The sequence below is a fragment of the Choloepus didactylus genome, chromosome 15 (genome assembly GCF_015220235.1).
Source record: "Choloepus didactylus isolate mChoDid1 chromosome 15, mChoDid1.pri, whole genome shotgun sequence".
Classification (NCBI taxonomy): domain Eukaryota; kingdom Metazoa; phylum Chordata; class Mammalia; order Pilosa; family Megalonychidae; genus Choloepus; species Choloepus didactylus.
In genome coordinates this window covers 19,781,409-19,805,754 of record NC_051321.1, presented here as the reverse complement: position 1 = coordinate 19,805,754, position 24,346 = coordinate 19,781,409, and the positions used below count along the sequence as shown (strand labels likewise).

The following is a 24,346-nucleotide window of genomic DNA, read 5'->3' as shown; positions in this document are numbered from 1 at the left end:
GAGGTTAGTCACACAGGCACTGCATGCCTGTGTGACTGGTCCCCAATAAAAAACCTGACACCAAGGCTCAGGTGAGCATCCTTGATTGGTAACTCTTCATACTTTCTGGGAGAACTGAGTGCATCTATCTCCACTGGGAGGGGATATATGGAAGCTGCACCTTGTTTCTCCTGGATTTTGCCTTATGTGCCTTTTCACTTTGCTGATTTATATTTGCTGATTATAATCTGTATCTTTATGTAATAAACTGTAACTGTAATAAACTGTAACTGTGAGTATAACAGTTTTGTGAGTCCTAGTGAATCATCAGGCCTGAGGGTGGTCTTGAATACCACTGATACAATGAGATTTGCAAGTTACTGCCAAAAGCACATGGAACTTTTATTTTGAATTCTAAGAAAACACAGGACATAGTTTAATTTGTAATTAAAAACCTTCTCCTTTTCTCTCCCCCCAAAATTCAGGCCCCAATGATTTTACTGGGAAATTCTATCAAACATTTAGGGAAGAAATAATACCAATACTGCAAAACATCTTTCAGAAAACAGAGGAGGGAACAGTTCATGAGGTCAGTAATGCCCAATACCAAAACTAGGCAAAAGCATTACAAAAAAAAGCTAAAGACCGATATCCTTTAAGAAAACATATAAAAATTCTTAACAAAATTTTAGCATATCAAATTCAGCAATACATTTTTTAAAAGACCAAGCAGGCTTTATCCCAGCAGTGCAAGGCTGGTTTAACATTACCACGTTTACATTATAAAGGAGAACAACTATAAGATCACCTCAGTAGATGCCAAGGAAGTGTTTGACAAAATTCATCACATTGATAATTACAAACTCTCAACAAACTAGGAATAGAAGAGTACTTCCTTAACCCAATAAAAATCGTCTATGAAAAACCTACTGTTAATATCATACTTAATGGAGAAAGACTGCTCTCACTACTGTTTACCTTTGAACTGAAGATTGAAGTCGGTACAACAAACAAACAAGAAAAACAAAGCACTGAAGGGAAAGGAAGAAGTACAACAAGAATGCCTTTTTTCACAGATAATGTGATCTTTTTTTTTTTTTTAAATCATCATTTTATTGAGATATATTCACATACCACGCAGTCATACAAAACAAATTGTACTTTCGATTGTTTACAGTACCATTACATCGTTGTACATTCATCACCTAAATCAATCCCTGACACCTTCATTAGCACACACACAAAAATAACAAGAATAATAATTAGAGTGAAAAAGAGCAATTGAAGTAAAAAAGAACACTGGGTACCTTTGTCTGTTTGTTTCCTTCCCCTACTTTTCTACACATCCATCCATAAACTAGACAAAGTGGAGTTTGGTCCTTATGGCTTTCCCAATCCCATTGTCACCCCTCATAAGCTACATTTTTATACAACTGTCTTCGAGATTCATGGGTTCTGGGTTGTAGTTTAATAGTTTCAGGTATCCACCACCAGCTACCCCAATTCTTTAGAACCTAAAAAAGGTTGTCTAAAGTGTGCGTAAGAGTGCCCACCAGAGTGATCTCTCGGCTCGTTTTGGAATCTCTCTGCCACTGAAGCTTATTTCATTTCCTTTCACATCCCCCTTTTGGTCAAGAAGATGTTCTCCATCCCACGATGCAGGGTCTACATTCCTCTCCGGGAGTCATATTCCACGTTGCCAGGGAGATTCACTCCCCTGGGTGTCTGGTCCCACGTAGGGGGGAGGGCAGTGATTTCACCTTTCAAGTTGGCTTAGCCAGAGAGAGAGGGCCACATCTGAGCAACAAAGAGGCATTCAGGAGGAGACTCTTAGGCACAAATATAGGGAGGCCTAGCCTCTCCTTTGCAGCAACCGTCTTCCCAAGGGTAAAACTTATGGTAGAGGGCTCAACCCATCAAACCACCAGTCCCCTATGTCTGTGGTCATGTTAGCAACCATGGAGGTGGGGTAGGCGAATACCCCTGCAGATAATGTGATCTTATATGTAGTAAATCCTCATGAAGCTACAAAAAAATCCCAAACTAATGAAGTGTTTAACACCTAAAGGAAGAGTAACAAGGTCAATAAACAAAAATCAATTGTCCAATACCAGCTAAATGGATAAACAAATTGTAGTGCACTCATACATTACTCAGTAATAAAAAGGAACAAACTCCTGATGCATACAACAGCATGGATGAATCTTAAAAACATCCTGAGTAGCAAAGCCAGACCCAAAAGAGTACATACTTTGGAATTCTATTTATATGACCCCCAGGAAAGACAAATTTAATCAATAGGGATAGAAAACAGAGATCAACTACTGCCTGGCGCCAGTGGTGGGAGCATTGACTGGGAAGGAGCACAAGGGAAACTATGGGGTGGGGAAAATGTTCTAGATTTTTATTGTGGTGGTGGTTCCATGGATATATACTTTTATCAAAACTCAGAAAACCCTAAAAATGGATATATGTTGTTTATATAAATTCTACCTTAATAAAGTTACTAAAAAAATTCACAACTCAAGTTGTCAAAATTGGTAATCAAGAAAACAACTGTAAAATTAGCAGACAATAACTTGAAGACAAGTAACTTGAAGAAATAGCACTGGCCTGGAATTTAAAGAGACCCTCTAACATTTGAATGGATTATAAAAATGACATTAAAGAATATGGCAAAAGATTATCTTGTGAAGACCAGCAGTAACATGTGAAAGTATTCTTTAAAGAAGAAGATGGCATCTCATATGTAAGCACAGCAATTTAAAGTGGATAAAAAGAATGGGTGAGAAAAAAGTTAGAGTATCTTTCATGTCTAATTTTGGATTCTGTAATCGGGTACATTATTTTTTCCAAAAGGAGAAGCACGTTTTACTTAAGTTCTAAGAAATAACAAGCATATTACCTCTAATAAAAACATTTTCAATAACCACACTAATGTGTTTTCCTTGTATTCTAAAAATAGGCTATTTTTACAGTGACTTTAATACTTACTGATTGGCATCAAGCAAAACAACTTTGATACCATTCACTATACATTCAGTGTCCACTGGTAAAGGATGGATATATTGTTCTTGCACATGAAGCTTGTTTTTCAACAAATTGCCAGTTATCTGTAAAACAAGGATGTGCTTCTTGCTGAGACAGTAAAACACTAAACAAGTATTTCATATCTAGTTTAGAACTAAAGCATTTTAATATCCTCCCTGTCTTCCCACTTAGATTCAGTAATTTGAAGATTATCTTCCACAGTACCAGGAAGATAATCTTTCCAAAATGACTATGTTGTTTCTTTGCTTAAAAACTGTCACTGACTCTCTCTCTACACTGAAAAGTCCATCATCCCCAGCATGGCACACAAAATCCCTCATGATCTGGTTCCTGCCCACTTCTATGGGCTTTATCTCCCATGTTCCCTAGCTCGTATCTAAGCTCTTCTGAATTACATGAAGTGCCAGGAATGGGTATACTTCTCAGGTATCTGTGCCTTTGCACAGACTCCATCCTCTACTTGGAATTCTCTCTCCTACTTCCTCTGCCTGGTTCTGTATTTGGACAGACATGTAATCAAATTCTGGCTCTGCCATTATTAGCTCTTTGACTTGGAGCACATCACTTAACCTCCCCATGTCTCGGTTGCTTCATTAATAAAAAGCAGATAATTGAAGAATGCTGTTGAGGATTAAATCCAATTGTAGTTAAAGCCCTCAGTAACAGGCATTCAGAGGTTTACTTTTTAATAATCAGTTCAAGGTATCTCTCTCACCATGAAACTTTCTTTAATTTAATCCTGGCTAGAGTAAAGCATTCTCTTCTCCCTAGTCCCGGGCGTTCTGTTCATTTTTTATTACAATACTGATCCCATTGTGGTATTATCCATTAATCTGTTTTCCCAGAAAGCTGTAAGCTCCTTGAAGTTAGGTATTTTGCCTTATATATCTTTTTAGGCACTCAATAAATGTTTATGGGATGAAAGTTAGTTTTTTTAGTATATCATGAAACAATTTACTGTTTCCATATAATAAAGCATGTTTTAAAAAAAAATCAGTTGTAACTGTTGACATTAACTCATTTAATTTTAGAATCTTAATTTGAAATCTGCTTTCTCATACTTTCCTATTAGAACAGTAGATTTTATCATTAAAATTGTTCACTTTTTAAACCAAGTTGCTTAGAAATCTGTAGCATTCTACAAATTCAGAGTTTAGAATACTAAGACTTACCTTACTACAGTAAACTGGAAATGTGAAGTTTTTAGACAATCCAGCATAATGATCAGAATGAAAATGTGTGAGAAAATATGCTGTGCAACCTTCAACCACTCCATATTGAAAGGCATCAACTGTAAAGGCAGTTCCTGCAATGAAAACACCAATTCAGCAGGTTGAGCAAGAGCTCACACAGAAAAAGATGTCCAATTTGATTATAAATATTGAGCCCTCTATCTTCCTTACATCTCATTTCCAATTTAACTTTATAATTTATTGAAAAACTTACACCACATAAATTCAGCAAAAGGTGATAGCAGAAATGAGAATAAGACTTTTAGTTTCTACTAAATTTCCCAGCATAGATTTCTTTATGAGTAACCACCAAATAAATCAAAATGCTGAGTTACAAGCCAATGACTTATTTTTTTACTTAAATCTTGAATAATACTTATTGAGCCCCTAAAATCCTTACTTCAGCAAAAGGAGAATGCTCAGTTTCTTCTAAAACATAAATTCCCAAGAAGGTCCATATTGATAGGCTCTCAAGGGGACAAAAATGGTTGAGGGTCAAAAAAATTTTAGATAATATAATGATTTATAGGGCCATAGTACAATGACAGAAAGCAATCTATCTGTAGTACTTGTATTTCATTGTGGGGAGGGGAGTTGGGGACACAGGAAAAAAAATGCCTAAAAAGGCACCTTAAAGGGGCAAAAATGGAAAAAAAAAAAAAAAGGTTGAGAAATGCTGCTTTAAAATATGAAATAAAAAGCCAAGTGTGCTGTGATATGCAATAAGCATAATTTCATAATTCTATCGAGGCTTATCAACACATCATATACTAATTATAGACTCACTAAAGTACAACTGGTACTAATGTTCATAAATGCTATTCTCTACATAAATATTTTGAACAAATTATAGATCTAGAACATCAATAATGCATTTAAAAAAATCTTTCTGAGGCCAAGTATATTTTGGTTGTTTTATTTGTCTTTCCTTTTTTGAAGACTAGTTATGGTCTCTTCAATAATAAAATTCATTTCATTGAACATTTGTCTACTAACTCATTTATGAAGGCATGAGAAATGACAAGAATATGAAAAAGCAGAAAAATTAAGTTCTAAAATGGTTTGAAAATATTTGGCATTTATTATGACAGGTACAACCTGTGGCATTTTCCTTCTTTGAAGCTCTTTAGTACTTTGCATTTCTCACAAGCACTTAGTGCTTTTTATTATAATTACTTATAGAGATGCCATTCCTCCTTCGATATTAAGCTGAAACTATTATTCTCTTACTAACCTTTGTATAATATGTAACATCTCCCTAACAGGTACAGTACCTTGTATATAGAAAATACCTAGTTAAACAATTTTCTGAAATGGAGGAGAAAGATAAAATGGGGTTTGGGGAAAGAATCTACCTTAGATATCTATGAAGAATCATGAAAAGAAAAGGAAACATGCAAAAAATGTTATATATATATATATATATATATACATACATGTACACATACACATACAACATAGGTAATGAGCATGAAGTTCAAAAAAGTTGCATATGTCTTTGTCAATATATTAAGCATCAATATTTCAACTTACCAGGTATTTTCTTATAGAATGGACATGTCTTTTTTCTTAATCCTCCTGCGTTAGAAGACTCTGGAATTTCTGTACTCCCTTTTTGCAGCCCCCCACTAGCTGATTTTATGAAGACTTGGTCTTTACTTAAATTGACTGTTCCAGATTCTGTGGTGTTAATAAGGTAATCTGACTTATTCTGAGGTGCTCCCTCCTGTAGTGAAATTAACTTCTTACGTCTCTTTCTCTGATGCTGTGCTCTCTTACCAGAAAGCTCCATAGAAAGCCACTTTTCATTTATATTTGTTGCATCAAATTCTAAATCACTTAAAGAGTTTTCTGCTTTCCTCTTACGCTGCCGGGTCCTCTTTTCATTAGGACTTAGAACTGGATTTAAGTTTATCCCTTTTAACGGACTTTCCTTCTGCAATTTTTCTTCTTTTCTCTTGGGTGGTAGTCCAAAATACACACCTATATCCATTTGTTTCATTACTTTAGTAGTAGCATGTCCTGCATTACACTTAGGAGTGGATGGCAATATATTCCAAGACTTAGCAGCAGTAGGTGTACTAGAAAAATTATCTCTATTTAAAACAGAAACTTTACTGACTAGCATACCATCTAATGTCTTTTTGCAGAAACGTACTGAATTAGCACTATTCCTAGTATTAAAGTTAGTTGATAATTCTGTAATTTTACTTTGGGTTGGATGGGAAAAAAGATACTCTTCTCCCTGACTTTCAAAAGGTTTTGGCATTTCATTCTTAAGTAATGGAAGAGAGACTTGCTTGGAAACAGCTGATTCTCCAATCACCTTTCGTTTATTTGATTGAGATGAGTGAAATTCTGGCTCATCAGGTTTTGCTTTAGTGGCTTGGTATATAGAAGAAGCAAGCCTCCCTGCTAATGCAGATGGTAACAACAGAAAGTGATCAGTAGCATATCCTGGTTCATCACACAAACTAACACTCTCTTTGTTTTGGGAAATATGTTGAGGCAAATCATTTAGAATACAGTAGTTATACAATTCTTCACTGTACTTATCCTTAGTTAAGAAGCTATTTACTTTGGAGCAGCTATCTTCAGGGCCCCTCAGTAAAGGACCACAGAAATTTTTTAACAAAGTAAAGCTGCTATTATCTTCCTCTAGGCTGCCAACTTTTGAGCTTTCAGTAAAAAATAGTTCCGGTTGTGAATCATCCAGCTTTTCATCTATATCATAAGTTTCTTCATCACTTTGCAGGGGAGAATAAGAGATTTCCCAGTTGCTAAAGTCATTTTCCGGCAGTAGCAAACTGACATGTTCTGAGTTGTTTTGGTTGTCTAATTCATCAGTGAAAGGCAAAGCAACACCTATCTGTTTGCCATTATTAACAAACTCAGTAAATTGTAGAGCTTGTTGGGACTTTCGGGTATTTGTGGAAAAGGAAATATTTTTATTGGTTTCAGTTGGAGACTGAGATATTCTTAGACACTGTGTCATCAACAAGGGATCACTTGAAACATTTTTTACATTCTCAGTTTTCAGAGACCAACTTTTCTCAAGGTTACAAAGAAAGCCTGAATTAGTCTCACTGGACCAATTAAAACTACCACCTGACAGATGTGATGGGGTGTTCAAAGGGCTATTACTAGCCCTACTTTGAGCTAGCAGGAAGTGAGTGTATCTCTTGTAATGAGAAGGAATTGTTGAGGTACAAAGAAGACCATCCGGACACTCTGAAAATTTTAATAAAGAAAAAAGTATTAAAGGATCAAAGCAAAGACTAAACCTTGACACCATTTGCACTATAAATTAACCTACAGTGAAAACGTCTCAGTTCTACTTTAAGGCCTTAAGACAATAGTTATTCTTAACTGCATGCAATCACAAGATCAGCATAAAATGTCAACACTTAATCTAGTATGGTTTTGCAAGGTGTAACTTGTCTTTTAAGACAAATACTCTTTTATATTTCTTTTCAAATAATCTTTACTCAAAAAAAGTTTTTTAAAGGAACACTTTTTTTCTTTGCTAACTCCCACAAACGAGTTCCCTCAAAATGCATGTCATGCTTGCACAGAGCATTTCTTAAACAGATGTGAAAACTTGACACCATCAGTTTCAAAAGGTCACTACTGCTCAGACAATAGAGTAAAGAGAACTGACTTAACACTCACAGAGCTAAAATCATATTTTTAAGACTACCAATTTTTATCTAATACAACAAAGAGTTATGATAACTATAGTAATGAATTAGGTTCCATTATTTTAATAATCATGTTGTATACAAAAGTTAAAATAATGATCTTAATAAGATTCATTATAGCTGTTTATACACTTAGCATTTTAGAGTCTAAGACTTGAAATTTAACTTCAAATACTGGTTAATAACAAGGCTTTAATAATCTGGAAACAATTCCAAATCATAATATTATGATTGAGAGACATTCTGAAAATCATCTTGGCATACCCCTGCAAATGTTAATATCTAGGTTCATAAAAAAATGACCTCCTCCCCCCCCCCAAAAAAAGTCACATGAAATCAGAAGACTTCATTGCTTAAAAACTTAAAACTGCCTCATCAAAGTATTTGTTATAGCATGGAATTCAATTCAAGATGGGTCCATCTTAGATTTCATTCAAAGGAGTTTAGTCAGCTTAAAACCAAAAGAACATCTTTTTTGAAGTGGTTTTATCTATAAGACATTTTTACCCTGAGGTATTCTCCATGGGATGCCAACTTCTGTTTCCTATTTTCAAGCCACTTAAAAGCAAAAATTTGGTGGAGATGTCACTTTCTATACTTTTATGAGAAAGTCTAATGCCAAATGTAAAAAAAAAAAAAGAGTTCTTTTGTATCTTCATGCAGGACTTTAAAATAACTATAGATTTGTAATAAAATGTCTTCAGAATCATAGTTAACATGAAAGCCATACTGAGTATCACTTTTATTTCATTCAATTCTAATTCTTTGAGAATATATGATAACTTCAAAAGATACAATTCATCACAACCCATTCTCCATATACTCCAAGTACGGTTTTCTATATATAGAAATATAATATACATATGTTTTTACAAATAATAAAAAGACAGCATTTTCTCAATTATCATTCAGCACATTTTATTATTAGCTTCTTAATAACCTAAGACTCTTTCCCAGCTCCCCCTTTCTGTATATTACCATGATGCATACAACATGACCATATTTAGACATCAGACTACATTCATACTTTTCCATATAGTTCCATAAAAGAAGTGGGTACGTTTTAGTGGCAAAATGAGTAAGTTATTTAACTTTTGAGAATCCTCATCTATAAATGTCACTACACCTAACTTATACCATTGGGAGAATCAAGTAAGTAAACAAAGTGAAAGTATCTAACTTAACATTTATGAATAATAATTGAGGTGTTTAGGGACTTTCATAAAAACGGAATGCATTTAAACTGTTTTCAAGTTTGCAACTTTCATTACAATTATGCCATTGACTGTAAATCTCATCTCTCTTTTGGCTTATTACTTGCCTTGTTTCACCAAACTGAAAGGTTTCACTGAACTGAAATACAGGCCTTTTACACTACTTAGAGACCACTGTCTTTTCTGTAATCTTACCTGTGTCAGAGAGTGGTGGAGAATCCAAACATTCAAAAACATGCCATCGTGGTGTTTGACCTAGCAACGAGGAAAAAGGCACCTGGCAGTTTGGACAGTATCCATCATAAACTGGACGTATCTTTGGGGACACCTGTTTGTTTTTGTGATTTCCACAGTGCTTTGCTGGAGTAGTCTCCTTGACTTGGGATGGCTGAATACTATCTTCACAACTTGACCTCTGACTAGACACTATAGGAGTCTGACTATCTGTTTCTCCAAGGCATGTTTCATGGTCCTTTACCTTCCTTTTAGCTTCCACAGTTCTCTTTTTATTTCTGCTTCGTTTTGACTGGTATTTTCCATCTGTTGCCTTTTCAACAGATTCAGGAATATTTTCAGAGCAATTATTTAGATGTTTGGGTTTTCTTAAGGATTTGTATTCCCAGATGTCTTCCTCCAAAACAGTGTCTTCTAACATGGCAAAATAATTGTATCATAGAAAATTAAGAGTCCAGTTCTTGTTACGAAAAGTTTAAACGGAATTATTTTTCTGAGAAAAAAACAAAAGTAACAAAAAGTCCATTAAAGCTCTGGTAATGAATTATAATAAACTACAAACCTTATACTTGAAAACACATTTATCCATTCCATTTATATCACAATAAAATTAAAAGAACCTACTACAGGGGTAGAGTCTGAAAGTTTTTCCTTGTGTGCCTTTACTAGGACTAGATTTAAAAACATAAGAAGCTGTATTACTTTGAAAATTAACACTAATGCAAAGTACGAGTTCAACAGCTTAATCCTAGAAGGAACTTTGTGAAACAGTTACGCAGCTACCGTCAGTTCTCTTTCAACAGGACAACTGCCCAACTCATTTACAAATCCAGCTACAGTCCCTGGGGAACTGGCTCTGAAAACGTTCTAAACACCAAATGGCTATCCCAGCTCACTAGTAATACTAGCTGCACCGAGAAGGGTAAAAAGCCAAGAGGTGTGTGAGCAGCAAAACACTTCAGCGTACTCATGGATATTTAACTACTTCAGTTTCCAGGGTTAGTCCAGAATCTTCCCCCAGCAGCAACGACCACACACTGCACAATGAACAAAATTCAAGTATGTGAAGTCGTGCTTCCACTGGCGGGTGGGGAGGTACTCCTAACTCCAACCCGAGGTGGTCCGCCCTGAAGGCTGCCAGTCCTCTCCCCGCCAGTTTCAAAACCTAAAGCCTCCCCACCGCTACACCTTCGCTTTGGACTGTGGAAACTGCAAACGCCAATGAGTGGGGTCTTAACCATTTCCCAAGCAGGGAACAAGCGAGCTGATAGGCCAGCCCCCTCCAAAAAAAAAAGCATTCACAGCCCTCCGGTTGTGGAGTCTTAAAACAGCAGCACTCTGAGAAACCCGCAGCCACCCACCCAGCCCCTGCGCGATCCCTGCTGCACCCGCATCACTCGGCGCCCCCCTCTCCCGGGTCGGCTGACAGTCTATTCGCGCCCGCACTTTCAGCACTCCCGCGGCGACAAAATACGCTTTTAAGTATAAGCTAAAGTCACTTCCAACTTCACAAGCCTTCGCCCTGAAGCAGATCCCTACCCCTTTACCTTTCGTATCTTGGCGGGAACAGCTTCCCTCTACTAGTGCTGTGTCGAATCGGCTGATCTTAGTCTAAGCGCGAGACTTTAAAACAAACGGGAAAAAAAAATCTGTACCCTCTTAAATCCTAAGGATTTACTTTATTTTAAATAAAACCCGCTAATTTCCAAACTGGAGAGGAACGGGAACTTTTTCCTTAGAACTTCTAGCTTTATTCCAGAGGCTTTTTGCTATGTTGAATCTGGCGCTCTGAATGTCCAGGCTCCGTTGTGGCGGGAGGAACTGGAAAGGGCGGGGTGGTTTCGGATGAAAGTTTAATTACGTGCCCGGGAATTGCAACCATTTGACTTTGGCCTTTGAATGCATGCTTAAAAAAAGTGTCATTAGTGGCGTGGGGCTGGTGGACAGTGAGGAATGTGTTGTTTTGAAACCAAAGGAGAGTAAACGCTCCCTCTCCCCAAACAAGACTCTCCCGCGAGTCCGGCGGCCGCCTTTGGAGAGACCAGAGAGAACATGGCGGCCCCCGAAGGCCGAAGCTGCAGCCTCTCTGGCCTGCTCCCGGCTCAGACCTCCCTGGAGTACGCCTTGCTCGACGCCGTCACCCAGCAAGAGAAGGACAGCCTGGTCTACCAGTATCTGCAGAAAGTGGACGGTTGGGAGCAGGACTTGTCAGTACCCGAGTTTCCGGAAGGTGAGGGGCTGGCTTCGGGTGGGGACCTCTCCGGGGACCTCCCCTTCCTCAGGGACGACGCCCTCCCCTAAAGCAGTGGGCGAGGCGGGGTTCTGCCTGCGCCCGGGTTTGGCGCTTGGTCTGACCTGAGCTGTGCTTCACGTGCTCAGCAAGTCCCAAGTGTCCCAAAGCGGCGGCAGATGGTGGGCTCTGTAGGGCGTCTCTGTATCGAGTCCAGCCTGGGGCCTGATGTTAACTGAGTAGACACTCCGTGGATGTTTAATGGTCCCTTTTGACCTACGTGGTTGAAATGTCCGGTTCCCCAGCATCGTCGTTATCATCATCCTTGTACATCATCCTAACATTTATTGACCACTTTCTATGTGTCACACACAGTTCTAAACATTTAAGAGATATTATCTTATTTAATCCTTTCTTCAACCAGAGTTACCCTTACTTCTACTATTTTACAGTTGAGGAAACTGAGGCACAAGAAGATTAAATAACTTGCCCAAGGCCTCATAGTTAAATGCCAGAGTTGGCATTGCCGGTTTTGTCCTGCCTCACTTCTTTCAGAATTGTGAGACTTTATTTTTAAAATCCGAATCTTTTTTTTTTTTTTCCCTATCTCCAGGGTTTGAATCCCACTCTGTGAGCTTTTGGGACATGAGGGAACAGATATTCCCATCAGTGCTGTTTGTGAAGCACATTTTGCTATGACAAATGAAACCGTACTTTACCTTCTTTGGTTGAACTGGTGGTGTTTTGCCTGGTGGTGTTGAAGTGCCTCCTGGCATGACACAGAAACCACATGTATAGTTAATAGGTTGGATGTGGCAGGGTTCAGTTATCTCATGATAGCTATATAGGAACCTTGCCTTTGACATAGAGCCTTGTGTGTATTTCCAAGCATTTCTAAGCTTTTTTGCACCTGCTTTGAGAGGGACTTGTTTTTTTCATTATTCATGGTATACTGGATTAGAGATACTGTGGTGTTCTTAGCAAAGAACTGTGTGCATGAGTACTTCTCTCATCAAAGAAACTTTAAACCATTATATATATGTATGTTTCTTAAAACTGTAAACATTTATATGGTATGCTGTTACCTGTTATAAGTGAGCAACCCATCAGATAGGACTTGGGGAAGCGTTTTTATTTTCTAGTTTTTATACTTAGAGGTATAATTTATTTCTAAGACATTTGACCTCTGTGACTGGTAAATACTATGCATCATAGACATAATGATGCTTTGTATTTAACGTAGTCAGATTTTCTGCTGGACCTGATTATTGAGGACAGAATACCAGAAACAAATATTTTCTTAGATTCTTTATCAATAAACTATAATCAAAAAGTCATAAACTTATAACTTTATCTCAATAGCAGTATGCTTTTTTCATTATTTTAGAACAAGCACATGTTTATAGGAGACAGCATAATATAATGGGAGGTTTCAGACAGACCTGGGATTAAATCCCAATTCTTGCATCTGTTAGCTGTATGATTTTGAGCAAACTACTTCTCCCAGCCTTACTTTTCTAACTTGTAAGAAAAGTTAGATTGGAGATAATACATGTAAAGTTCTTAGCTCTCTTGGGAGCTCAGTAAAGTTAGCAGCTTTTTTTCTATTGTATTTATGGTAATTATTGTTATTATAAATGATGATGATGAAGCCTGATTAGTATCTAGCACAATAAATATGTAAAATTCTTTCCCTACCTCCCAGTCTTAGGCAGTCTTGACTATTTACGGAAAAGTCATAGAAGACAAATTCGTAAATATTTTGCGGTTAGGAAGTGAAAGGTATATTAATTAGTTTGAAGTTCTGTATAATCACTGGATCTTGTATACAAGTTAAAACTTGATTAAAATGGATAATTAAGTTCACTTTACTGTGAAACCATATTAAGTTGGACTATTTGCTAAAAATACTGGTTGGATTTACAGATTTTTTTTCTAAAATTTTGTTATAATTAAGTAACTTCAGTTACTGTTAGTCATGTAGTCACTAGCTGTTAACATTCACTTGGTCTGCTTACTGTTGGCTTTCACTTGCTATAAAATATTTCTAAATACCTGCTTTAAGGTATAAATAATAGTTTTACTAGCTGCATTTATACTTATAAATGTAAACTTATTAGTTTTTTTTGAATTGGTTAAATAGAGATACTGTTCTTTTAATATTAGTTGAGCAAAGTCTTCATAGTGCAGAGTTAAAATTTTAAATCATGGTCAAGTAAATTATAAATTTTGATTTACAAAAGTACAGAATAATGCGATTCTATTTTTCTTTTCTTTGGACAGAGAGGCGTACCATTCATCAATATTAATGTTGCTTTCATGAAATCTATAATAACACTGTTGTGTTAACTTGTGTTGTGTTTCTTATTTGCATTTAAAACATTTTACTTTGTGGCCCCATCCAACTCCAGAATATTCCAGCCGTTCTCTTTTATGCAATTGGCTTGGTCTTGCTGTTGTTAAACTTGACCTTCATTCTTAATAACTCATTTGTACCTAATGGTATATGTAGTTAGGTGCTCTTAATATTTCATATTTCCTCTTGTTTGTGCTTAAATGTGCTGATTTTACCCTTCTTCACTCACAGAGTATTACACTATTTCTGTAAGAACTCTGGTTGTTTTAGTAGCTTTTTCTTGCTATATTTGTAGCCTGCCTCGTAATAGCAACTTTCCCTATTCTCTCCTTTTCTTCTTTCTTCCTTTTTTGGGCCTTTAATTGCTACAAATTTGCCCTCTTGGTCTTTTTCTTCAAATCATGAACATCTGTTTAGTCACAGTCAAGAAGCTATATCGTTTATTTTTACTGTTTATTGATAGAACAGAATGTTTCTTAATAAATACAATAATAAATTCAATTGCCACAGCCCTTATACAGTGCTATCATCTCTTAAGGTTTTTGACTACTTGAACTAGCCTTGGAAAAAACAGTGATTCACAATTTAATGGAAAGTTTTTGATAAATTATATCTTTTTCTTTCTCTTCCTGTCATCATTTTAACTTATTTTTTATAAATTTCAGGATTAGAATGGCTGAACACAGAAGGGCCTATTTCTGTGTACAAGGATCTGTGTGGAAAAGTGGTTGTCCTTGATTTCTTCACCTACTGCTGCATAAACTGTATTCACCTATTGCCTGATCTCCATGCATTAGAACACAAATACTCCGATAAAGGTATTTGCCTTTTCCTTGTTTCTAACGTATTGTCTTGGCACAGGCACTGGAAGAGTAGTTGACTCATTTCCTCACAGAAGAACGTTTGGCAAGACTTGTGATTCTAAAAGTCACTTCTAATCTGTGAATTAAGGACTCTGCATTCTCGTGAAGGATTAAGTTTAATACTAATGGTTTGCCTACCTAAAGAATCAGTGTGTCGTATGTGTTTTCCTCCGAGGATCATGTATTTTGAAAGGTCTTTTTGTATGTCTACTAACTTGTGTTCTGTGAAAAAATGAAATGGAAGGTGACCCTTTATTTGTATTCTTCCCCCTATAATATAAAGGTTTAAAGTTCTTATTTGGAATGTGTTTAGGCTTCTGATACTTTCTAATGACATGAACTACTGTGGAATCCAAAACACTATAATAGATACTGTTTCTTTGTCCCTGTTTCACTAAAAATTATTTGAAAGGTTAGTGTTCTCTAAAGCACATTAGGAAATTCTCTTTTATGGTGTTACAAATTCTGAAGATGTTGAAAGATTATACTTAGTATTTTCTCTAGAAGTTCGAAAAAATATCTTTTTTTTTTCTTGTTTACCTCTTTCCAAAAAGAAAGCATAGAGGGGGAAATGAAGCAATTAATGGTTCCATTTAATTAGGGCTTCAATTAAATTAATTGAAGCTCTACTCTTGGAGTAGATAAAAAGGAGAGAGGGTCACTCATATTCATGTACAAAAATGAAGGATATCTTGAAACTTAATTAAGAAAAGGAGTGATAAAATTTCCAGTACAAGTGAAACTTCAGATGTTTTTAAAGTATAATAGATTGCATCTTGAAATTGCCAATCAATAATATTTATCAAGAACCCAAATATTCCCAGTAGCTAATCATATTTTCAAAAATTCATCCATATGGATTTAAGAAATATTATAGATATTTCATTGTCTCCTAGATTTTAGATGCTAGGGGTCTTGTTCAAGACATCACATTTATTATTAAACATATATAATGTGCAGAGTACTCTGTTAACTGCTGAAGAAATATGTAACAAAGTTGAATAAATGCTTCGATGGAACATGAGTAAAGGATTAATTAACTTTGCCTAGAAGCATTGGAAAAGATTACTCAGAGAAGAAGACAGTGGAGCTGGAACTGAAAAAAATGAGCATAAATGCACCAAAAAAGGAAAATGGGGCAGGAGGGACACTCCTGGCTAAGGCAGTGTCATGTAAATAGGCTTGGAAGCATGAAAGAGTCAGTGTTTGGTGAGAGTGGTAAGTAGTTTAGTGTGGCAAGATTGTAGGGGTTCATGGTAAACACAAGAGAAGAAGGTAAGATTAGGTAAGGTTATAGTGAAACTCAACTTTTAAATCAGTCAGTGTAGAATTACACTTTGTGTTGGGGTTTCCTAAGACCAGCCTCGGGTTTGATAATTCACTCGGAGGACCCACAAGACACGGCATATAGTTATATTCATGGCTATGATTTATTACAGTGAAAGGATTCAAAGCAAAATCATCAAAGGGAAAAAGCACCTGGAATAAATGGGGAGACGGGGGGACATCTAGGAGAGACGATGTGCACACTTCTGGCATTCTCTCGCAGTGGAGTTCCCCAGGATGTGCTTAATTCCCCAGTAATGAGTTGGGACAACACATGTGAAATGTTGCCAAGCAGGGAAGTTCATTAGATACTCATTGCCCAGGCTGATCATATAGGAGCTTCTGCGTGACATGTACCGAAATTCCTGACTCCCAGAGGGAAAACAGTACAAACGTATTGTTTGTACAGTTTAGGCACAATGAGCCACTCTTAGCAGTTCTGGGAATGGGTTCCTCCCAGACTCCAAGCTCCCAACCACAAACCTGGTAATCAGGCCTTTCAAAGGATAGCAAGCAGGCCTGCTATTTTAACTCTTTGCTGCACAAACTTTGTATTTTATTTTTTTCCGAAGTTTGTCAGTTTTTCTGTGTTCTTAAATTGGTAAAATTCTATGGTTAAAGTTCTATGAAAACGTTGGCCGATTTATGTAAACTATCAGCATGTTTAATGTGGACACAGCCAAATATGAGGTTTTGATTTGTTGTCAAATTTGCTTCTGATCTCTAATTCAGTGTAGTGTTCAATGATTTTGATCCTTTGATTTTGTATTTCCATTGCTAGTGTCCAAAACAAAAATCCTACCTCTCCACCATCTTTTCCACCTCCTTCTCCACCTTCCTCAGCATATCCTATCCACCCTGGCCTCCCTTCAGTTCCTCAAGAATATCATTCCTCTTGCTATAACATCTTGATCTTTAGTGTTCCCTCTACCTGGAATATTCTTCTTATCCTTTCTTATCTAGTAAAATCATAGTCACCTTTTAGGTCTCAGAACATCTCAGTTAAAATTTTTTAACATCTTCCAAAATGTCTCAAATACTCTCAATCCTTGCATTTAACTAGGTTTTTATAGTACCTGTGATTAAACTATACTTTCAACTACAGTATATACATAGTAATATCTAGACCTCTCTGAAAAATAAAGACCTTTGAAGCTTTTTAAATGATTTATTTTAAAAAGTTATTTTATCATTAATATTTTAGAAGCAGTTCTTTTTTCTAAAAGCAGTCTCTCTTTCCCTCCCTCTCTTCCTTCTCTTCCTCCCATCCTCCTTTCTCCCTCACCCTCTCTTTCCTTCCTTTCGTAATTTATTTTAAATAGAATAGTTTTGATCCTAGTGTTGGCAAGAGATTCATAAAGGGAAGAATATTTAATATCCTACTACTCATTGGTTATATGTATTCATTAGGGTTCTCCAGCGAAACAGAAGCAACAGGTTGTGTGTAACTATTAAGAGATTTATGATAGGAATTGGCTCATGCAACTGTGGAGCCTGGCTAGTCTGAATTCCAGAGAGCAGACCACAAATTGAGAACTTGATGAAGGTGATGTTGAGTTCCCCAGGAGAAGCCTCAGGTTGGGAACTCTGATGATGGTTTCATTGAATTCCCCATGGGAAGTTGGCTTTCTGAAGTAGAGATAGAAATTGTTCTTTTTGACTGTTGAAATCCTCAGTTCTCCCATTAAGGCCTTCAACTGATTGGATGAGAAAACTTCTCTTATTGTTGAAGGCAGTATCATTTGTTGATTATAGATGTAATCAGCTATAGATGCAATCAACTGGCTAATGATTTAAATCCATCCACGAAATACCCTCCCAGTAATAATCAGTTCAGTGCTTACTTGACCAAAGACTGGACACCATTAGCTAGCCAAGTTGTCTCGTAAAATTAACCCTCACAGTATGATTAACAGAGAAAGCAAAGTATTTTAAAGAAAATCTCTATATACTTTAGGGTTCTTTACACTGAAACAAATGGGGGGAGTAGATATTTGGCAGAGGGAACACTATGTATCAAAGTGTTAAAGCAAGAGGAATAATATTCTTGAGGAATTGAAGAAAGGCCAGGGTGGCTAGAAAGCCCCAAGGAAGGAGAAGAGTAGGGAGAAGATGCTGGAGACAAAGGATTTGGTTATTATGTATCTAGACATTAGATACACTTATTGCTAATGGCTACTAGGGTATTTTTACTTATAGTCCTTCTCAACTAGTCCTTCTCAACTAGTTCAGATATTACTTAAGCTAGTTGCCATACCCCCATGAAGTTATGTTATTCATTTGAAGTATGGTTTGACTCATTTGTTTCTATTTGTATTTAGCCTTCCCATCTTCTTTCATGTTATTTGTTTTTTCTTTTGGAATGTGTAAAACATTAACATGGGTCCTGTTTAGGTTTGCTAAAGCTACCAAAATGCAATGTATCAAAAGTGGGTCAGCTTTTACAATGGGGATTTATTAGCTTACAAATTTTCAGTTCTAAGGCCATGGAAATGTCCCAGTTAAGGTATCAACAGGACAGTACCTTTTCTGAAGACTAGTTCCTGGCAAAGTTGGGCTCCTCTGTCAGATAGCCAGGCACATGGCAACGTCTGCTGGTCCTTCTCTCCTGGGTTTTGTTGCTTCAGCTTCTGACTTCTCTGTCTTGAGGCTTTTCCTCTAAACTTCTCTGGGTGTTTCTCTCTGAACTTCTCTTAATTTCATCTCTTAGCTTTTTTTATCCTCTTATAAAGGGCTCCAGTAAGCGGATTAAGACCCACTTTGAATGAGGCAGGTCACATCTCAATTGAAATAACCTAATCAAAAGGTCTCACCTAAAATAGTTCTGCACCCACTGGAATGGATTAAAAGAACATGTCCTTTTCTGGGATGCATAACAGCTTCAAATTACCAAGGTCCCAAAAGCCAGACTAGATGGAAAGGTAAACTCAGAAAAGTGTCATTCTATCCATATACCCCTTCCTGTTTCCAACATTCTGTCTCATTTTTAAAAATGTCCTCCTCTTTTTTACATAAAAGGTGACATACTGTAGACATTCTTTTTTCTTTGCTTTTTTCATATAACAGTTTATCCTGGTAATCACTCCATATCAATTCATAGAAAAATTTCTGATTTTTTTTTTTTAATAGCTGCATGGTACTCTGTTATGTGCATGTAGCATAGTTTATTTAGCCACTCTCTCATCCTATATATTGGCCCTTAGGTTCTTCCCAGTATTTAACAGTTACAAACAATGAATGATTTTGTGAATTTGTTGTTATGTGTTGTTGGTGTACTTTCAGGGTAAATTCTTAGAAGAGGGATTGATGGGCCAAAGTTGAGTGCGTATGTAGTTTGGTTATATATCAAATTACCTACCACGAGGGTTGTACAAATTTGCATTTCTACTAGCTGTTTATGAGAGTGTTTGTTTCCAAACTGCTGCTCCATAAAATGTGCTGATATGCTTTTTAATTTTTGCCAAATTTAATAGGTGAGAAATGGTATCTTAGTGTAGTTTTAAATTGCATTTTACAGTGGAGCTAAATGTGGCTATTTCTTGTAAATGAGGTTTTGTCCATCATTATATTCACCGACTGTTTATTGTTCGGGTATATAAAGGCTATCTATTTCTGTGTGTTAGTTTTGTATTCTGCTACCTTCCTGAATCTTTTATTATTCAATTTATTTTTTAATCATTGATTATCTGGAGTTTCCTGATATATTTTCATATCACTGGCATTTAGAAACTTTGCAATTCTTACGTCTCTAATTGATTTCTGTTACGTTAGCTAAGAAACTCCAATTCAGTGTTAAATAGTAGTGGAGATAGTGGCTATCTTTGTCTTGTACCTTATCTCATTGGAAATGCTTCTAGTGTTTTTCCATTAAGTAAGAGGCTGGCTTTAGAACTCAAGTACATTTATTTAATTATTTAATTTATTCAAGTAACAAAATATGAATGAAAGGACAAAATTTCCTTTAAGAAATTATATCTCAATAAACCTGATTTTTTTGTTTTGTTTTGTTTTGTTTCTTTAAAGCAGCTATGACTGCTAATTCTGGTTTGGAGAAGAATGGTGGTTACCTGATTTTGAATCTCCCCACTTTCTGTCCCCCCCCCCCCAAAAAAAAAAACCAAACCAACCAACCAACCAAACAAAACCACACATTACACTGCATTCAACAATACTAGGAGACAGAGAGTATCAAGGGCCTTCAAATAACCATAAATTAAAAATTAAACCAAATTCCAATAAAGGTCTTGCTGCTGCAAGCCTGTGGGTGCTTAGAATAGGAAGGGGGAGGCTTAAAAGATTCCACGAAAAAAAGTAGGGAAGTTCAGAGGACTTGAGCAAAGCACAAATAGAAGAATACTCCTCACCTTTATCCCCCAAAGGAGAAACTCCAACACTAAATATAAAATGCTCAGCACAGGTTTAGACAATTAGATCATCGCACTGACTCTTGAAAGAGAGTGAGGCTAGGAGTGGAAACCTCAGAGAAGTGTTGCTTCTGGGGGAGAATCATATATAGAAAAGGTATGATATCACTTGGAGATAGGGTACTGATTCAACTTAAAAAAGAAATAGAATAAAAGGGTTAAAATTATATTAGAAATGAAGACTAAATTATAAAGTGACCAATAAATTCATATGAAAGTGTAATAAGGACTTCTTCAACATAATAAAGAGCATATATGGAAAACTCACAACTAATATCATACTCAACAATGAAAGACTGAAAGTGTTCTCCTAAGATCAGGAACAGTACCAGGATGCCCACTTTCACCATTGTTCTTCAACACCATACTGGAAGTTCTAGCTGGAGCAGTTAGGCAAGAAAATAAAAATAATAAAAGGAATCCAAACTGGAAAGAAAGAAGTAAAACTATTTCTATTCACAGGTAATATGATTCCATTTATAGGAAATGCCAAAGAATTCACAAAAAGTTCCTAGAGCTATAAAAGAATTCAGCAAAGTTGTAGGGCACAAGATCAGCACACAACAGTCATTTGCATTTCTGTACACTAGCAGTGAACAATCTGAAAAGGAAATTAGGAAAACAATTCCATTTACAGTAACATATAAAAGAATAAAATAGGCAAAATGGCAAAGTAGAAAAGTTTTACAAATTGCTCCCTCTACTAGCAAAATGAAAGAACTATTGAAACTGTGGAATTTTTCATTTCAGTTATGGTGTTCTTCAACTCTGGGGTACATAACAGTATTTCTGTTTGATTCCTATTGAAAACCTCAAAGAGGTTTCCATATAATTTATTCATTTTTTTCCTCATATCCTTTAATTCTCTCTGTGTTTTTCTTTATCTCCTTTAGCATATTGAAAATTATTTTAAAGACTTTGTCTGGTAAGGTAGAGACTGGCCCTCTTTGTTGATAGTTTCTGGATTTTTATTGTTCCTTTGGATGGGCCATCATTTTGTGTTTCTTTGTTTGTCTTGTAATCTTGTTGCACACTGTACAATTTAATAGTTTAAAGTATTTCCTAGTTCAGTTTTTCAGACTTCCTCCCAATAGATTGTCACTGTTACTCTGCTCCCTACGGAACAGGGCCAGGGACCCACAATGGGATGGCAAGCTGACTCCACCCTGCATTGTGGAGGGCGTGGGGAAGAGGCCAGCAAGCATGCCAGGAACTTCAGTGACTTTGGAAGCTGCGTTTTCTTGATTCAGCACTTGCCTGGTTAATGCAGCCCTTTTCACTGTTTTTCATAGTTTTGAGGAAGTTTGTTGTCTTCAAGATTCCTTTGCTGCTTTTGCCTGAGGGGGCTTGAACAATGGCCACCCTCAGAGCCAGCCCCCAACAATCTGAAATAGTTGATCAAAAGCAGTGATCAGTGATCAGACCACACCGGAGTTTGGAGGACTAGGTCTTTACTTCCTCCCATGGCACCAAGAAGCTGTGTCAAGAACCTAAGCTGCAATCCCCATTGCTGCCTGCTACAAGGATAGGGGGTGGTAGCTGTTACAGGGAGGGTGAAATTCACCAGTGTTCACCACAACTTATGGTAAGCCTCTTCCTCCCTTGCTTCCTTGGTTGCTGCAGTGTTGTACTAGACTCCCGAGTTTCAAATAGTTCATTCAGACAGTTCCTGCCAGTTCAATAGTTGTTTTGGTGGAGGAACTTATTCCTGGAGCTACCTACTCCACCATCTTTCCACATTTCATTATTATTATTTTTTAGGACCTCTATAACTTTAGTTTTTGTTTCCCCTTTCACCCAAGTTGTTAAAGAGAAGGTTTTTAAATTTCTAGGTGGAAAGGCCTTGTGGTTTTTGTTTTGTTATGAATTCTTAGGTTTATTGTATTATAATTGGAGAGTATAATTTTCATGATGCATTCTTTGTGATCAGTATTTATAAATGTTCCATGTATAGTTGATGGAGAGCTATAGTCTTTATATTACAGTGTAAAGTTTGATATGTTATCCATAAGATCCACCTCACTGATTATGTTAATTAGGTTTTCTATAGCCTTACTTATTTTTTATCTTCTTGATTTGGCTCACACTGAGAGTGGTGTGTTTCTGTTTTATTGTTACTTTGGTGTTTTGTACATCAATATTCATAACTGTTGTATGTTTATTGTGAATGCTCTTAGCTTTAAAGAGTTTCCTCCTTTTCCATGTTGAATGCTTTTGGGTTTGAAATCCACTCTTCCTGGTATACCTTTGGCCATGCCTTTCTGATTGATTTTGTTTTAGATTTGTCTCTTATATACAGTATATATTTGGGTTTTGCTTTGTGATACAGATCTTTTTACTTTGATATTAGATGAGTTAAGCCCAGTCACTTTATTTTACGATTGTTATGTATAATTACCATGCTTATTAGGCTATATTTGCTGTGTTTTTCCAACATGATATGCTTTCCTTCCACTTTCAGTAATTTCTTTTGATACCTAGGAAAGTATATATTTTTCCTTTATTGGTTATCTTTGTATTTATCACTTTAAAAATATGATAATAGCATACATTTGTTGAGCTTTTATTATATACTGGGTACTATGATAAATGCCATACACAGGCTATCTCTTTTAATCCTACAACTGATCTGTGAGGTGGGTACTATTATTTTCCCTGTTTTACAAATGAGGAAACTAATACAGAGTGAGGTTAAGTAGCTCACCCAAGGTAAATCAGAATGTAAGTGGTAAAGCCAGAATCTGAACAAAGATATTCTGGTCCCATAACCCATGCTGTTTTTTTAAAGAACTTTATTGTGGCATAATTGACATACAGGAACTACTATATTCTTCTCCATCACCCCCACCACTCCCCACCCCTCAGGCAACCACTGATCACTGTATCTTTTCTCCAGCAACTTTCAGGGTGTTTGTGTGTGTGTGTGTGTGTGTGTGTGTGTGTGTGTGTGTGTGTGTGTGTTAATCTTTGGTTTCAGTTTGAGTATGATGTATCTAGACATGATTTTCTTTTCATTAATCTTACTTGGTGAGTGCTGAGCTTTAATTTTGTAAATTTGTATCTTTTGCCACTTACTGCAAATTTAAGCAGTATTTCTTCAAATATGTTTTTGTTCCAAACTCTTTCTCCTCTTCTTCCGGGATTCCAGAAAACAAAAGCCAGCAAATTGTAGAAGGGAATTAAAATTTGGAAAAGTACACACAGGTGCCTGCGGTTCTGTTCATCTTTTTTTTTCCAATCTCTTTTCTTCCTGTTCTTTAGATTAGATAATTTCTGTTCAGGTTCGTTGACTCTTTCCTTTATTATCTCCTTTGAGCCATTGAGCCCATCCAGTGAATTTACTTCAAATATATTTTTCTAACCTAAAATTTCTATTTGATTCTCTGTAGTTGTTTCTATTCTTCTCCTGATGTTTCCTATCTTTAACTCATTTGCATGTCTTTTCCTTTACCTCATTGAGCATAGTTATCAAAGCTGCTTTAAAAATCTTTGATAATTCAAACATCTGCTTCAGTTTCTCATTGGTGTCTGTTGACTTTTTTTTTTTTTTTCTTGAGGATAAGTCACATGTACCTTGTTCTTTGAGTTTTAGATAATTATGGATTGCATCCTGGACATTGGAATATTGTGATATGTAGATTCTGGGTTCTGTTATGGTCTTCTGGAGAATATAAATAACTTTCTCATTTTTTTAGTGGCATTCAACCAAGATAGGTTAGGATTATAAGTTCTGTCC

At 36.4% G+C, this 24,346-nt stretch overlaps 2 protein-coding genes across 3 annotated transcripts in view; one reads left to right on the top strand and one right to left on the bottom strand.

Annotated features, from left to right (window-relative positions):
• Nucleotides 1-11,785, bottom strand: part of DCLRE1A (DNA cross-link repair 1A) — a 31,326-nt gene extending 19,541 nt beyond the window's left edge. The window contains exons 1-5 of one of the 2 annotated variants that reach the window (XM_037803992.1): nucleotides 11,767-11,785; nucleotides 9,373-9,904; nucleotides 5,796-7,493; nucleotides 4,203-4,336; nucleotides 2,974-3,092 (exon numbers count right to left, since the gene is read on the bottom strand). In XM_037803992.1, coding sequence (XP_037659920.1) covers nucleotides 2,974-3,092; nucleotides 4,203-4,336; nucleotides 5,796-7,493; nucleotides 9,373-9,832 — 2,411 coding nt within the window. In that variant the 5' untranslated portion in view covers nucleotides 9,833-9,904; nucleotides 11,767-11,785. Of the gene's footprint in view, nucleotides 1-2,973; nucleotides 3,093-4,202; nucleotides 4,337-5,795; nucleotides 7,494-9,372; nucleotides 9,905-10,958; nucleotides 10,999-11,766 lie in introns of those variants that run through there. The other variant, XM_037803991.1, reaches the window with a different exon arrangement.
• The window catches only part of NHLRC2 (NHL repeat containing 2), a 73,319-nt gene continuing 60,206 nt past the window's right edge, over nucleotides 11,234-24,346 (top strand). The window contains exons 1-2 of the mRNA XM_037803993.1: nucleotides 11,234-11,641; nucleotides 14,663-14,815. Of these exons, the coding sequence (XP_037659921.1) occupies nucleotides 11,464-11,641; nucleotides 14,663-14,815 (331 nt within the window). The 5' untranslated portion in view covers nucleotides 11,234-11,463. The remainder of the gene's footprint in view (nucleotides 11,642-14,662; nucleotides 14,816-24,346) is intronic.